The sequence below is a fragment of the Ambystoma mexicanum genome, chromosome 11 (assembly GCF_040938575.1).
Source record: "Ambystoma mexicanum isolate Mex_15411 chromosome 11, UKY_AmexF1_1, whole genome shotgun sequence".
Classification (NCBI taxonomy): Eukaryota; Metazoa; Chordata; class Amphibia; order Caudata; family Ambystomatidae; genus Ambystoma; species Ambystoma mexicanum.
Window position 1 is genome coordinate 934,554,241 of NC_090934.1, and position 17,071 is coordinate 934,571,311.

General features: G+C 44.0%; 1 protein-coding gene across 2 annotated transcripts in view; it reads right to left on the reverse strand.

The window, feature by feature from the left end:
- Positions 1-17,071, reverse strand: part of LOC138503942 (malignant fibrous histiocytoma-amplified sequence 1-like) — a 299,412-nt gene that overhangs the window by 191,837 nt on the left and 90,504 nt on the right. For both annotated transcript variants that reach the window (XM_069624051.1, XM_069624052.1), the window contains exon 2: positions 15,791-16,667. In XM_069624051.1, the coding sequence (XP_069480152.1) occupies positions 15,791-16,650 (860 nt within the window). In that variant the 5' untranslated portion in view covers positions 16,651-16,667. The remainder of the gene's footprint in view (positions 1-15,790; positions 16,668-17,071) is intronic.

Genomic DNA, 17,071 nt, shown 5'->3' on the forward strand with positions numbered 1-17,071 from the left:
GATTAAATATTGCCCCCCCCCCCCCTTGTGCCTGTCACTTTTATCTTTCCGGGTGTGTCTGAGGGATGTAATAGAGGGTAATGGCCCTTGCATGTGGCGGGAAGAGTGGTAATGTGGTACCCTGTGCTGGGAAAGACCTCAGTCCTTACTTGTCACTCTGGAGGGTCATGATTTGTTGGTCTGGTTTTGGCAGCCATTGCCTTACCCGTTTACCAGGCCACTATGAACTCATTGGCCGTCCCATAGCCAGGCACAGGGCTCTGGACCTCACTGTAGCGCTTGGGAATCAGGGGTATTATGACAGGGCTGTTCAGTGTGGTCATGCCTCTCATGTGGGATTGTTTCCCACAGAATTGCCTTGGGTGATTTTGGCTTGTGGGTGGCTGACCCCACAGATTCTGTGACAACAACTGTAATTCACAGTGTGGGTATTATGCCAGTCTCTTGATAGTTCTGAATTGTACCAGAGGCACTGCATGCTATGCAACTGAGGCAGTGGATCTCAAGTTCCCTGTATCTTACATGAGAGCGTTATGGAGATGACTTTGTTCTACTGAGCACAGACATCAACACATTATTCCTCCTTTACCTTGGAGGACAGACTCCATGACAACAGAGCGATGTGTGATTTTGTGCTGGCGTCACCTTTACAGGCCACCTCTGGAAACTTTGCCTGTAAAAGATTCTGAGAGTTCCCTGGTATTCCAGTGTCCTGCAAATGTCGAGACATGAATTCTGACAGAAGGATCCTTGAAGCTGTAGGACACAACATGAGGGTGACCTGATATTTAGAAAAGGTGTCATAAATGCACAGATTCCAGTGACAGGGCAGAGTAGGTCAACCTGAGGAAATCCTTCACAATGAGGGCTTGAGGGTGGTGGGCCTCCAGGTTCATCCTGGTTAGCCCTCCACCATCTCATCATTAGTTTTGGCTATTAGGTGGAACTGAAAGTGCCCATCTACAAGCTGAAACTATTGTCATGGGGAGGGGAGATACAGGAGATGGGATCCGAGAGGAAGATATTTTGGGACTTGCAGTCTGTGGAGGTACACACAATAAAAATGTTATCTTTATGAAGATAGTAACATGTTCTTAACATGAACAGATGCAACAAAAGTGCATAACAAATAGCTGGACGTTTGTGACACAATCTCCATACCTAACTTAGTTTATTACACAACCTCTCTCAGTTTGTGTCTGAAAGTGGTGAAAGTACAGTGATGTTAAAAGAAATTGTTTCCGGCTTGTATTGAAAACAAAACCTAACATATTTGCACCAAATAAATCTTTGTAGGTGTGTGGCCAAGTGCTTAAAAAGCAGAGTGGGTTAAAATACCTGCTCCACTATTGACCCAAATTGTGTGATCCTGGACAACTAATTTAATCTCCCTCTGGCATAACTGTGCACAGGTGTCTAGTATGTATTACCAAAATCATTTTCCGACTTCCTTCAATATTGCCTATATATAATTTACAGAAAGAATTAGATGCACATGCTCAGCATTACATTTGTTGTTGCTATAGTATCATTGACTTGTTTAATAAACCTGTATTTATGAAACACAGAGCCTTTAATTTGACTTCTGGAAACTGACACTCTGAGTAGATCTTTGGTTAAGGAAAGTGCAATGGGATCCATCCACAGCAGAAGAAGTGAGCAATGTGTTAGGTGGAGGTAATGGGTTTGCGGCAATCGGTAACACAATGAGGACGGTTGGTTGAGAACGTTTAGGATCTGGAGTGGAGTGTGTGGGGGAGGCACAAATATGACAGTTTGTCTAGGGTGGCAAAATTCCTTGCACCTGCCCTGTCAAAATCATATATAGGTTCACCACAAAAGAGGGATTAGGTTAGTCCTTACCTTTGATCTCTAATTTAGGTCTGCCGTCTTGGTGGCAAACAACCACTTAGAGTCTCTTGGATTTGTTGTGTGTGTCTTTCTTGGTTGTTGCTGAAGTTCTGAGCATCAGCTGATAACTCAGGTCTTCTGACGGGGGCTTTGCATAAGGCAAATGCACAAAGAGTAGCACCACAGGCGTTATCAGTCTTCCACGTCTGATGGTAATGGGTAACCTCACCTGGCAAGCCTCCAAGATCATTGTTTATAATAAGAGACTGATCCAGCACTGTATGATCTTGCTCCCCATCCTTCTCTGCATTCTCCTCCCCTCTTTCATCCTCCTCCTCTGTGCTTTCTCACCCGATCCTCTCCTCCTCCAGTCTCCTCTCTTTTCTCCTTTGTCTCTTCCAATTCTTTCTCTACTTCCCCTTGACCGCCTCGCCTTTGTTCTCTTTCGTCCACTGCAACGTTCTTTCACTTCTTTCCTTTCACCTCCTCTCCGCATTTCTCTTTTCCCCCTCTCCACCAGTTTCCTTCTTCCCCCTCTTTTCTATTCATTATCTTCTCACACTCTTCATCTCCTTTGACCACTCTCCTCTCCTCTCCTCCGTTTTCTCACTTCCTCTCCTTTGGTCTCTCACTTCCTCCTGGCTGCCTCCTATCCTCTTGCCCTCTCCAACTCCTCTCCTCAGAAATGTGCCACATGCTCTTTCCCCTTCTCTCCTTCTCGTTCTCTCATGTTACTATCTGCCTTCTCTCTGCTTCGTCACGTTCTACGTTGTACTTTCCACCACAACCACTGCCTCACACTCTTCTAGCATCACCCCCGCGCTGGCTTCTTTTTAAATAGCTCTGCAGAGCTGGGATGTGTAATTGCCTGATCAGGCTGAGGGGTTTGAGAAGCATGAGCATGTCTGCAGATTGGTTGGACCCGTGCAAACTTCCAGTTATGTGTGTGGTAAGTTTTGTGTAACCCAACACCCAATGGCTTTGCTTCCCAAGGTCATAATGTGTGTGCCTATGGCTTGGAAACGGCCTGAGAGCTGCCCTTGCTCCAGCAAACCTCCCAAATGACCACGTGCTGCCCCTTTGGAATCTCTGCATGGCATTACTCCTGTCTTATTTCTGTGTATTGTGCAACCTAGCAAACGGGTATGAACAGGGCCCAGGACATGTTCCACAAGTGGCATGCACCAACTCCTCCAACTTTTACAACAGGAACATGCGTGAGCACAGCCCTGATCGCAGAGGCCAGCAGCAGTGGGCCTGCAAGCGGTCTGGTTCTGCTTCATGAAATCTGTATTTTCAACTTTGCACTTATGCTTTTGAGGCAATACCATGTCCTCATAGCAAGGCGACCTCATATACACACAAGGCAAAGGATGGAATGGGGGGGGGACCTAAGCAGCTCCCTGTATGCCTCTTCCCGTGTATTCATCATGGTTCAGGTGAAATCCTGCCTCCAAGACTCACCCACTCCCATTGCCTAGCCTCAAGCATGTGATTTTCATCATAGGTTCCAATCATTGTATCAATTTACTAGTGAATTATGAGAGAAGCGCCTAAGCAGAGGCGCCTTGCCCAGAATCGCCAATGGGGTGCCAACCCACCCCCGCCCCCCATCATGAAGGAGACAGCAAAAGCAGATACACATGGTTTCCCTTTACTCTTTCAGTTCCCCAGTGTGCATGCCCCTGTAGAGCTGGGGTGTTTTTCTTCTCTAGCCTTGCATGGCCATTTGGAATGCAGGCTGCGGGACAGCAAGCCTAAATGTACACTGGGGCTGCTCCTGCACCTCCCCGCAAATGTCGGTCTCCTTGGGAAAAGAGATGAAGGTGTCTGTAGCTTCTTCGCCCATTTCAGGAATCAGGAAGTAATCCCTGCTTCCTTGTTCCTGTTAGTGTTTAAGGTGGGAGCTTGAGGACTGGAAAGCAGCTGTGGAGGCAGTGTCAAGTCCAAAGCTGGAGAACACTAGGTATGAAAAAAAAGCATTTGTTTATCTGTGCATGCGTGCGTGTTGAGGAGGTGTATGTATGTATGTGTGCATACAAGAAGGTGCCTGTGTACCTGTGTGTATGAATCAGAGTGCTGTATCAATGTGTTTGAGCGTGAGCGCGCGCGTTTGTGTGAATGAGAATGCCGGGTGAATGACTGATTGAGAGAGAAGCTATATGAGTGTGTGACTGTGTGTGTGGATGGGTATCAATGTTGGTGTGTGTGGGAGGGAGGTAGGGGAGTTGGTGCAGGCAGCACAGAATCTTTCTCACACTGGCATGTCATTTTTTACTGCCATTTTTGGTCAAAGCCAATTTGATGAATGTTATTACATGAAGGAGGGTTCAGGGAAGGGAGCAGGATGCTACATTGGGGCAGGCAGCCTGGACGTTTTCCTACAGAGTTAAGGACAAAGCCAACATGATGAGTGGTCTTACATGGGGGTATTTGTGCAGCCAGCAACAACATGTTTTCTAACTGTGGCATGGCATTTTATACTGCATTAAGTGCAAAAACAACACGATGAGCATACATATTGTTAAGGATCTATGTTTAATTGTCAAGTGTTTGCATGGTCTTGCACCTAAATATCAGGAGACTAACATCTGTCTCTATAGACCAGGTTTCTCTTTAATATCCGAGATTTTTTTTTTATTGGAAATCCCGAAATCTGTGTCCAAATGTATGGATGATTATAGACTCTTGGTTGTCACTCCTTACTTCTGGAACAAGTTTCCACCTGCCCACCGTAATATGGAAATGTAATCTTATTTCGCAAGGGTATTAGGATGCTTTCCTTTTGCTAAGTCTTCTGCAGCGGTTGGTAATTTATCAGTTTGCCCAATTCACACCTTAATACATTTGAGTCTGTCTGCTGGTGCCTGATAAATAAACTTAGAAATTCTGAATTCTTACATGGGGGGGCATTTGTGTAGCCAGCGAGAACATGTTTTCTTACTGTGGCTTGGCCTTTTTACTGACATTAAGGGCAAAGCCAATACGGGAGTATGTTCTTACATGAGAATACTGACATTATCGGAAAAGCCAGCATGAACACGTTTTCCTATAGCATTATGACTGGCATTATGGGCAAAGCAAGCATGAACAGTTCATTATGTGGGAAGACTGTCATGTATCGCTGCAGCCAGCATGCACCGGTATGGTCACAGTCAGCATGAAAGTGTTTTTTATGCTGATGGAATACTGGCAAATAACGGGCACTTGAGGTGACTTGGCATCTGATGGGTACATTTGTGAGTGCTTAAATGATTTCTGCACACGATTTGCTTACCTACTTCTAGAGAGTTGTTGCAGATATGACTGGTTCTATCTGAAGCTTTGCTTTCTTTCATGTATAGTGGTGTGCACACTGATGAAGATGTACAACAATCTGCAACACACGTTGAAACAGTTTGGTGGTTTTGCTGTTTAATCTCCCTCACATCTCTTTGTAGAGATTGTAATGAAGTCAGTCAGAGATGGTTGGATACTTTGATGCATTTTTCTAACATAAGATGCTGTCACTCATAAATCAGCTCCAGCTTTTGATTGTTACTATGTATGCACTTTAGTGACTGTGTGCACTTTTCCCCATCAAACTGATTGTCAAGTTGGTTTAAATGTACTGCTTGTATTCTTACCTTATGAAAGATGTATTGCCTATTCTTTCGTTTAATGGAAATGTATCCACTTTATTCTTGTCATAATGTGACATTTGCACCTCTTACAGTGTTCATGTCATGTCTTTGTAATCTTACTAACTTTTGTATTGAATATCTGCTGCGCTGACTATATTATGAACTTGTTTCTGTATTTATTATTGCATGATTACATTTTTTTCAAGAATTGTGTATTTTAATCCTTCACATAGACACTAACTTTTGCACATACCTTAAGGTCCCGAGCTGTCTGTGGGTTACGGGACACCTGCTCCTCTGTTTAAAGCAACAGTCAACGTAAGACTGACCAAGGATCATATGCAATGTACCATATGCCATCGTTTTGCCACTGCAGGGAGCGCTCTCGAGGTGAAGCAGTCATACCCTTAGCTTCACTGCCGTCTCCATGCACCTCTCCAATGGCAGCTATGCTCCAATTCCACTGACAAGCTACCGTTTTGGTTGCTTTCTCTGTGTCGCCTTCTGCCTTTTATTTAACCTATGACCCTATATTGTCTTCAATCCATTTCTTTGTATATTGTAAACTCTTTCCCCTTTGTCAGGGGTTTGGTTATGTAAATGTTGACCTCCGGAGACCTCCGTGCCTGCTGAGTGCCTCTTTGCCCTCCCGGCTGCTCCAGTGTGATCCGTTGCTCCATGTGCTTTTCATTTCCAAGCGAACTCAATGGACTAAAGAAGCACGCTGTATTGTGCTGGTGTCGTATGTGACCACGCCCCCTTTTCAGGAAAGGATGTAAAAGCGGGTCCCCGCGCGCACCAGCGCACACGCACCAAGCGGAGTGCCTGCTGAGTGCCTCCTTGCCTTCCCGGCTGCTTCAGTGTAATCTGTTGCTCTGTGTGCTTTTCATTCCCAAGCGAACCTAATGGACTAAAGAAGCACGGTATACTTGGTATTTTGAACTGTGACCAGTAAAAGCCTATTTGACTTTCTGTAATACAATATTACAGCTTTTTTTCTTTATTTTAGCTGTATCGTGCTGGTGTTGTGTGTGACCACGCCCCCTTTTTCAGGAAAGGAGGTAAAAGCAGGTCCCCGCGCGCACCAGAGCGTGGGCACCAAGCGGAGTGCCTGCTGAGTGCCTCTTTGCCTCTTCGCCGAGTGCACAAGGGCGAAGAGCCACTCAGCTGGCCGGCTTGGGCTATGCTAACGTAGGAGCTCCTATTCTGTGTCACTGAATCCGTCCTTCAGTATGCAGCGTAGACTGCTATCCCTGAAAACAGGCATGCCTGTGACTGCACATACTCTTTCTAATCCCTTAATCTCAGGTTCATCCATCACAAAGAACGCAAAGCGGTCTACAATTACAATGAGTTCTACCCCTGCGAAACCGCCTGCGGTGACCAAAGGTAAAAAAGCGGCATCAAAGCCTGAAGTATTTGCTGATATTCACAAATATTGCAAAGACTTTCTTCCGTAGCCGACTGTTTTAGCTGGCCAACGCTCAGCACAGGTGGAACAGGCAGCGTGCCCTGTAAACTTGTTGGCCCCGCCGGCGCCCCAAATGAACTCTTGTGAGACCAATTTCTTATCACAACAGCTATCAAAGTGGGTGGTTTTTCTATCTCATCTCGCGCCCTCTGATAATATGCTTGTGGACACGATAACTAATCTGCCTTCTTTTACAGGTCCGGCAATTGAGTTGTATCCATCTGAAAATGAGCCAAATGTAATTAATATTGATGACCAAACATCGAGGGCTATAAATGAGGCAACACTACACACTCTATTTAGGTCCCCGGTGTTGTTTCTAGATTCCAGCCACGCATCTATTAGCTCTATAGCTTCATACTCCGCGTCAACTCCGCGTAAAGCACAGGGCTTATCAGAAGCCTCCAAAGTGTCGTCCCCTGACCCTATTACTAAAGTGCTTGAAATTACCTTCACCACCATGAATTTATCCCTTCAAACCATGACCAAGCTCTTTGAAACCTTAGAAGGGAAAATGTCTGTACAACATACTCACATAGAACAAATTTTGCAGTGGCAACGAGAAACATCAATTTTTCTGCAAAAGAACTTGCTCTCGCCAATATGAACTCCAATTCCAAAAAATATGCCCACATTGAATCCATGCCCCTTGCGGACGACCTTTGAACCAGCAGTTGAAGAAGTGACACATAGTCTGTTATCCCCACATTCCAACACTCTATAACAGAAGTCTGCTCTAACACAAATTCTATAGAAGCGGCTGTAAATTGTGCAAACTTACCTTTGATTACACCTGTTGCCTTGCAGGCGACAGATTCTTAACGGACTGGTTTGCAGCAAGTGTCAGCAAAACCTTTAAAAAATAAATAAATTGCTTACACCATCTTTAATAAAGCTAAAACAAAGTCTTCAGAGGATCCCTCAGTCTTCAAAATTACCAGAAAACCAGAAGACCCAATCAAAAATCAGTGGAGCCCAAACTAAACAATTTATGAAGGCATATCAATGCCAAAAGTAACAAAGAACTCGCTCTTGACCTCTAAAGCTATCTCCAAAAAGTATCAAAGACTTGATTTGGCTAAAAAGGTGACCTTCTCTGCCAATAATGTAATACAAAAGGAAGTGATACCCTATGCCCCACTACATAGTCTGGTGGCAGCTGTCACAAAGAATCAATCTTGTGAGGTACGCCGACCAAAGTCTCAATCTCAAGCTAGTGACCCTCAAACGCTTCAGCGGCATGAGATTCTCAAAGCTGTGGATGACTATATGTCGGAACTTCATCCCTCTAACAAAATATCGGATATCACAGTGAACTCAAAGGTGAAAGCCCAAGAAGCTGCGAGTCGTGGCAAATTAGTCGTTCCTGTGAAGCAGCTAGATCCTAATCATATCTGAGCCAAAAGAGATTGTGAGGACAAGCTTTTGGCATCATCTGTGTTTATGGAGGTGCCCAAACTAGGGGCTTTAAGCATCTAGCAGTGAGTTTCAAGGATCTCATGAACTATAACTTTATAATGCTCCAAGAAACTTGGCTCATGAACCCACCGCTGCTAGATGGTTTTGATGTCTTCCTTAATGCTGCCTTCAAATCGACCAATGGTCGTCCAACCTCAGACCTTCTTATAGCCATCAAAACTCAACCAGGGACAACGTCGGAGCAATGGCCGACCATCAATGGATTTGTACAAATGGTAAAGGTTACAACCAGATCACAGGCATATGCACTTATTAACTTGTACTGGAATCCAGCGGGCATCTTGGATTCACGCTTTATTGAAAATCTTTACGATCTTATGCTCACAATCTCGCAAGATTACTCAATCAAATACACCATCATTGCGGGTGACCTTAATCTTAATTGTTTAGGCAAAGCCACGTTCAAATCTACTTTGAGATTGAGACTGTGGAATAAATTAATTACAGCCCATAATTTCGGAATGCTCAATGAATCCTGTTCGTCTGATATGCCCGCTCACCCGACATGGCGTTGGGGGAATCCGTTGCTTGGATTGATTATATTTATGTGAGTGCCGCCCAGTTTCCTCCAGTGAATGTGTTTCATATCATAAATTTGCATCACAGTTATCATTAATTGTTGACTGCCAAATGGCGATCTGGTACAGGGTGTATGAACATCGAAAAGGCTACAGTATTCTCGAATTTGTGTGGCAATACAAGAGGTAATAGACTATGATGTTTGGAGCCACATCTACAGAATTATAATAAATTCTTGGTATTACATCTCTCTTCAAAAGAACATTACCCTATCATCTTACTATGCGAAGATGCCACTCTTTCTGTCTGGCAAGTCTAAGAAGCTTACACCCCTTAAACATCCACTGCATCAATATGATAGCGAGCTAAAAGCGAGGAAATCGGAGATTAGGACAGAGAAAAGAAACATCCTCCGACTCCATGCAGGCATAAGAAGCCTTGCCCTTGCAAACAGCAAAACCAGATATAAAAACTGGTTGAGAGCGAGACGGGCCTCGTTATATCAAGAAGATGCCCTTAACATGTTAAATCTGATACAAGATAAGGACTCATCGAGAACATGGGCCATTATTAATGGTAACCACATTGGACCACAGGCTCTTGTTCAAGCTAATAGCGTGACAGAAAACAATTGGATTAATCATTTTTCCACTCTATATGCCCCCCCAGCAAACAATGTGAGTCTTGATGATCTGTCTTGTCCATTTAAGTTCTTTCTTAAGTTTGATCTCTTGGATATTCAATTATGTATAAAAACTATTAGCCGCTCGAGAGCCTGTGGCCCGGATGGCCTTTCTAATTACGCATTTAAACAAAATCCAATTCTGTGGGCACAAATTCTTTACAACATTTTTGCTCTAGTTAATAATTACCAAACTATTCCTAAATCCTGACGACATTCGATAACTGTACCCATACATAAAGAAGGAGACCGTCAGGCCCCAAGCAGTTATCGGCCTATAGCCCTTTTGGATGCGCCTGGGAAGATCTTTGCTCACCTCCTGCTTTAAGAGTTTAATAGTTGGATCTCTAATTCAAACTTACTTGATCTTCTACAAGCAGGATTTGTAATAGGAGTAGGCACCATTCCGAACATCATGATTTTGAATCTCATTAAAGCGAAATATGCAAAGCGTGAACAAAACTTGTTCTTAGCATTTGTAGAGTTTAGAGTTGCTTTTGACACGAGTGATCGGCTATTACTATACCAGAAGCTAAGTAAGTATAATTGTCCTCCCTCATTATTAGCCTTAATTATGTTATTGCATACTCACACCTCTATGCAAGTTAGGTTAACATTAGATGGCCAACTATCCTCACACATTCGAACTCATAGAGGGCTTAAGCAAGGGTGCATCTTGGCATCAGCCTTATTCATTCTTTTCATACTAGATATAAGACATGCCTTTCAAAACATCATCTGCGATGCTCCAAAATTAGGCACACAGTTGATTAACTATTTACTATATGCAGACGATCTTATCATGTTATCACTAACTCCCAGAGGTCTGCAAAATATGTTGAATAAGCTAAATATCTATGCCTCTGCAAATAACATGGTTATCAACATTGTGAAAACAAAATCCTCGTGCAGGATTGCAAATCTAAGACCACCACCAAACATCTGGACTGGTACTTGGGACTGGACAAACTTGAAAAAGTGTCATGCTATAAGTATTTGGGAGTCTTGATTACAAACTCCTTGAGAACTGATAATGGCACAGTGGAACTTCAACAAAAGTTGCAATCATTAATCAATCAAGCAAAGCTGCTAACCTATGAATTTGCTAAATTTGCGTACAATCATGTTGCAATGTTCTACAAACATAAAGTAGTACCCATTCTAACGTATGGTAAAGAAACCTCATTACCTCAAGAACGTGAATTTTAGGATGTCATTGAAGCCAAGTTTTGGAAAAGAATTTTGTGCTTGCCCAAGTGCACATCTCGAGCAATGATACGCTTTGAACTTGGTTTGCCGTCACTTTTTCCCAAGTGCAGTGGAAGAGATGTGCCCTTCTTAGAAAATGCTTAATCAAACTATCGTCAGCAAATGTAGCAGGTGTGTTAGCTTGCTATTTAATATCCTCTGAGGACTTGTTTCTAAGCAAATGGCTTCAGCATGCGTTAAACAGTCTTGCTGACGCTGGTATTCCATTGGATATACTCCTACATAATCCTGATAGAGCTAAAATAAAATTGTTCCAAATGGATTGGATAAATACCATCAATCAATGCTCACATGCCAAGGATTTTGATATAATGTTATTTGGCCACAAACAATTGGAAGTATAGCTGATTATCTTCATAAGTGGCCCTCTCCTCAAATGCGTAACGAATACCTACGCTTCAGATTTAATCTTTGGCATACACGAGATGTTTTAGCAAAAAGGAAGTTGATTTCACAAATCTGAATTTCTGTAGATGGTGCAAACTCCCTACCCAGAAGGAAATGCTGCAACACTGTTTAAGAGTGACATGTCTATTACCCCCTATGAACCTTATGCAAGCGTGGCAATGGTTATTTACCAACACCAAATTGTTAGTGCGAATTGCAATTGTACAATTTTTGAATGTACTATTTAAAGCTGACTGATAGATTATGTACCATTCTGGGTTTTGTTTTCTCTTTCTTGTTCTTCTTATCTTTTCTTGCTTCATCCCAATCACGTGTTATCCTTTTTTAATTCCTATGCGTTGAATTTTATACAATTGATATGCTATATCTGGTACTGATACTCTAAGGAGAATCTGCAAAGAAAAATATTATTGAATGCTAATCAAATAGTTGGAAATCAAAATAACTTTGTTTTTTATTGTATCTGTTTTGAAAGGTTTGAAACTTTGAACCAACCAAAATAAAAAAATAAATTAAAAATAAATGTTGACCTCCTGACTTCTTTTTTTGCATGTTATTTTAGAAGATGAATCAAACCAGGACACGCCCAACCTTTTGTATTAAGACTTTAATCCTTCCCTTAAGAGAAGGAATCCTCCTGCATATAGTGTGACTTTTCCACCAAACATACAAATCAGGGACGGTTAGTGAATTATTTAACTAAAGAGGCGTATATGTAGGCGTCTAATATCTGGGAGTGACTGATTTCCACGAAGGAGACCAATCTAAACCTCCCTTTAGCCCCCACATTTAAAAAAAAAACACATAGATGCAAGTTACAAAAATCGCACAGGACCATTGTCCAAAGCATTTTCATTATGCCGTTGAATGCAACATATGCAAGTATATAAAAGCATTGTCATGCTCGCTGTGTCCATACATGTCCATGCATGCTGCACCAATATATGCCAGTATTATCATAAGTTATGGTATTGGGCATTTGTATAGCGCCTTTCACCATTGGTATGGTCTCAAGGCACTGTAGGTTGAACACCCTCGGGACTGGAGTCCAGGTCAGTGGAGATAGTAAGAACAGTAAAAAATGCATGTGTGCACTCTGTATATGAGAATTCTAATGCTAAGTACTCCTAGCCAGTATAAATAATGCCATGCCATAGAAAGCGAGTATATCCAGACTGGCTGTACCAAGATAGGTCAGTGTACCAAGTAATAACACTTATCATGTTTTCTTTACCCTTGATATATGATATGATAGTTTATTTATATAGCACCTATACACAATATGTTTCAAAGCGCTTCAGAGCAAGGGAGGGAACAAGGAAAAATACAATTACATTCTTACAGGCCATGAACAGTAAGGATGTGAAATTAACTATCGTACTCGGCCTGACCACATTTCAGATTAGTGCCATGGTTGCCGCCGGAACCTTACCGATTCCGCCATGGTGAATGGAGCAATTACCGCCCCATTTCAAGGTTGGCGGGGGCGGTAATTCCCCATTCACCATGGCCCTTCCCATTCCCATTTTTGCCCCTATAGGGCTCAATGGGAATGGGGAAGGCAGTAATAATGGTACCGCAAATTGCGGTACCGTTATTACATCCAAAGTCCCTTTGCGGGTCCTGTCCTTAACGCCTGGTAAAACCAGGCGTTAAGGGAGGACCCGCAAAGGGACCTCGGAATAGGGCGGTAAGGGATTACAGGCACCAGTGCCCTTACCGGTACCGGTAATCCCTTACCGCCCGGGTCGTAATGAGGCCCATAGATAAGGAAGGGAGGGGGAGAGTGGCAAGGAAATGGAAATGAACAGGCGACTACCATACTAGGCCTGATGACATTTCTGGTAGAGCCGGAGAAAACAAAAGGTGAGGGAGAGGGTTGCAGAAAGGGAGGAACAAAACAAGTGACTATCGTACTAGGCCTGATGACATTTCAGATAGTGCTGGACTAAGGGTGGTGGGTGGCGGAAAAAACAAATACGGGGAGGGAGGAGGAGACAGACGAGGTTGCTATCATACTGAGTCCAGGGAGAATTCTGATAGAGTAAGTGCATAGAAGAAAGTAAGCGGAGGAGGGGAGGAGATAGGAAAAGGGAGAAAGGGAGAGGAGCAGAGAACAGAGTAAGCAGTCAAAAAGAGTGGAGAAGCAAGAGGGGAGAGCAAATACAATTGCAGAAGTCAGTAATAACACATAATGTTGCAAGCCTGGATAAAAGATGAAGATGGGAACAGCATGATTCAGGGCCACCATGGGAAAGGGTGACACACCGTGAATCAATGAAGACCATAAAAGTCAAATCCAGCATTGGCCACAAGACGGTGATGGTGAAACCAGAATGTATCAGGACAGACTCCTGCAGAAGTAGACTAGAGGAGGGAAGGGGGAGCAGGGTAGAAGTATCAAGCAAAACAGGCAACACCTGTGTGCTAGAAGGGGGGGGGGTATAAGGTAACATCACGGGGGGACAAGAGGGGTGTGGATGGCCTGTGGGTTCAGAGGGAGTAAACACATGTTGGTGCATGCTTACCTGCTGTCTGAGCAGGGGTTTGGGCCCTGGATCCTTCTGGTCCAAACATGTCCAGACAGGAATTGCCCTTTTCTTTGTCTGCCCTTTGCTTCGGATGCCCGGGCAAAACACGACCTTGATCTAAGAGTTAAGAGCAGGAAGGAAGAGGTAGGGCTAAGAAGGTGGGTGGTGTTTAGGCCAGGTGACCTAGATCCACATGTACCTGCTCCCCATCTGCTCTTGATGCACTGTTGATGTGCATCAAGAGCAACGAAAGCATGACAAGTATTAATATTACCTGGCTAGATTAGGCCAGTGACAATACTTGTCATGTTTGCTTTACCTTTGATGCACAGTAACTGTGCATCTAAGGTAAATCAAATCATCCAAAATGTATTAAGTGGCTAGATTGGCCTACAGGTCATTCTGGTCAGGGAATAACACTTGCCATGTTTGCTTTACCCTTTGATGCACACTAACTGTCTGTGCATCAAGTGTAAAGCAATGACAGTGTTATTACATGGATAGACAGACCTACATTTCATGTTGGCTAGTCTAGCCAAATCCTGTTTGCTTTACCCTTCAGGCACAGTAACTGTACATCATTGGTAAAGCAAAGATACGTGTTATTATGTGTATAGAATGGCCTCCAATTCAATTTAGGTTAGCCTATTCATGTAATGACACTTCAATGACCTTGTCTGCATTATCCTCGATGCACAGTACTGTGTGTATCAAGGGTAAAGCAAAAAAGAATGCCATGCCCAATGCAGCCCCTGCCCCAAAAGGTGGGGCCCCGCTAAGTGGGGGCCTGTACATTTAGGTGTAGGGGCTGACACACACAACACACACAATTTCACCAGCACATTCATACACAACAAACACCAACATACATATATACATGCATACAATCCATACATGCATGCATACTTGCACATTACATTACAAATCCACACACAGCCGGTGCAGCCCTGGGGAGGACCAGATGGACCTCCCCTCCTCTCGGGATGCAGACATGTTGCTCGACAGGCGAGAATGCGCCTCCCGTCAGTCAGTGTGGTCATGTTGCGGGTCTCTGCAACGTGAACATGCTCACTGCCAGGAGAGGCCTCCTCTCTTGTCAGGCAGCATGTCTACGCTGCTGGCCTAATAATGAGAGCCGGTGTGGCCAGTCTTCAACCATTCCCCGGCTCCGATTATTCACCAATTGGCTCTGCAACAAATTAAAAAAAACAAGCATGGCAGAGGACGCGCCTCTTCAGGGATGCAGGCAGCACACTCCCCCATGTGAATAAAGCACACAGGGGACTGGGCTGCCATCACTGAGGCGAGGAGGAGTCCTGTCGCTCAGGCGGGGGGCAGCATCCCTTTCACCCACTGATAATGGTGACGCACCTATATATTGATCCTGATGTATGCATGGGATAAGTAAAGTGCAAACCTAGTTGGGAAACAACGGAATGCTAGGCAACACAGATGGTACACGTTTGGTTCAGGGGTAACAGCGGTAGCTGGGATTGGTCAGGGGACCAAGAGAAGATAGGGATCTCTGTGGGTAGGGGGAGTAGTGTGGAGTGGAGCGATCGGTGAGATGTCCTTTGAACAGTAAGGAATAGAATCTAATGTCGTGTACAGTGTGCCCTGCTGTTGTCCCCATGAGTGGAAGTTTGAATTAGAGAAGAGCTTTCTGCGATAGCAGTATCTAGACCAGACGATGCACAGTACTAGATTTAGTTGGTGAGTGGATGCATGGTGGACTTGGGAGGTGCTAATGCGGGCCCTAGTAGAGCACAATGTGGCAACATTGCATTCCTATTTGTAATGCACCATTAAAGTGTGGCTAATCAAGCCCGTAAGACAGTAGAACAATTCCAGCCTAGTTATGCAGCTTAAAGGATGCTTTTATGAGGCTGTAGCAATACACTAAGTCCAACAGTCATTAATTATGCAATAAAGCAAGGCACTTTAGTATAAAACATACCTGTGTAGATTAATAACTAGAATAACAAGCGCCTGGGGGGTGATGAAGACATGATGCGTCAGATAGTATTCTAGCTGGCCGGCAAAGTCCCAAAAAAGGAACATGAAGTCTTGTATCTGGAACTTGCTGATCTCAATGCCAACAGTTCGATCTTCTCTTGGCACAGAAACCACCCTACCCTGACTCAGGCTTCTGCAAAGAGTTGATTTTCCTGCCATCGATGCCCCTAGGAACATAGTCTTGACTCTCTTCTCCTCTTCAGCTTCGCTGCTCTGGAGCTGTTGGAAGTAACTCCTGATCTGCTTGAGTCCCCCAATGCAGACCTCTTCTGGGGGCTCGCACAGTCTGTTGGAGGTTGCTTTGAACTTTTTCAGTGGCAAATTCACAAAGAGTGCCGCAGGTAGCCTGCGTAGCTTATTGTTCTCGACAAAGAATTCTTCCAGATTGCTTAATTCAAGGACAACGGCTGGGAAAGTTCGAATCCAGTTGTGTGACAGATTGAGGTACCAGAGACTTTGGCAACTGGCCAGGTCTTTGGGAAGATGCGCTATTCTGTTGTTACTTAGTTTGAGGAACTCGAGATCTGGTAAGAAGTGAAACACTCCCTCTGGGATGGTCTGAACCTTGTTCTGGCTCAGTTCCAGTTTCTGAAGGTGCACCAGGATTTTTATTTCCACTGGGAAATCAGTCAGCTCATTTTTTGACAATATCAGAGTCTTCAGGTTAAGAAGCTTGGAAATCCCGACAACGCTTCTGATTTTATTACGATCCAACTTGAGGCTCTCAATGCTGAGATCTTGCAAAACCTCACTAGGGATGACCTTCAAACTCGCCAGGGAAAGGTCTACTTGTCTAAGCATAATTCCACAATTTTGATCTGATGAAAAAAGAGAAACACAGTAAGATTGATGCAGTTTGAGATTTCACACACTAACACACACACACACACACACACACACACACACACACACACACACACACACACACACAGACATATACCCTTATTGATGGCCCAGTGTGGCTGACAATTTCATTATCTCCAAAGCCACTGCAGGTACAGCTCATTCCCCAGCTCTGTCTTTGCCCTACCTCCAGGATTACCTTGCTTCAGCAAGCAGCCTACCTTAGTTTTGAGGCAATAGGCTACTCCCTGACACTGGGCTCTGATTCTGTATTTCAAACCTCCCACGAGAAACAGTGAGCCATCGGGGCTCATGTTAAAACAAATCAAAACTTTGAAGCACTAGGCAGTCGAAAAAAAAAGCTGAAGGAACAGCTGTG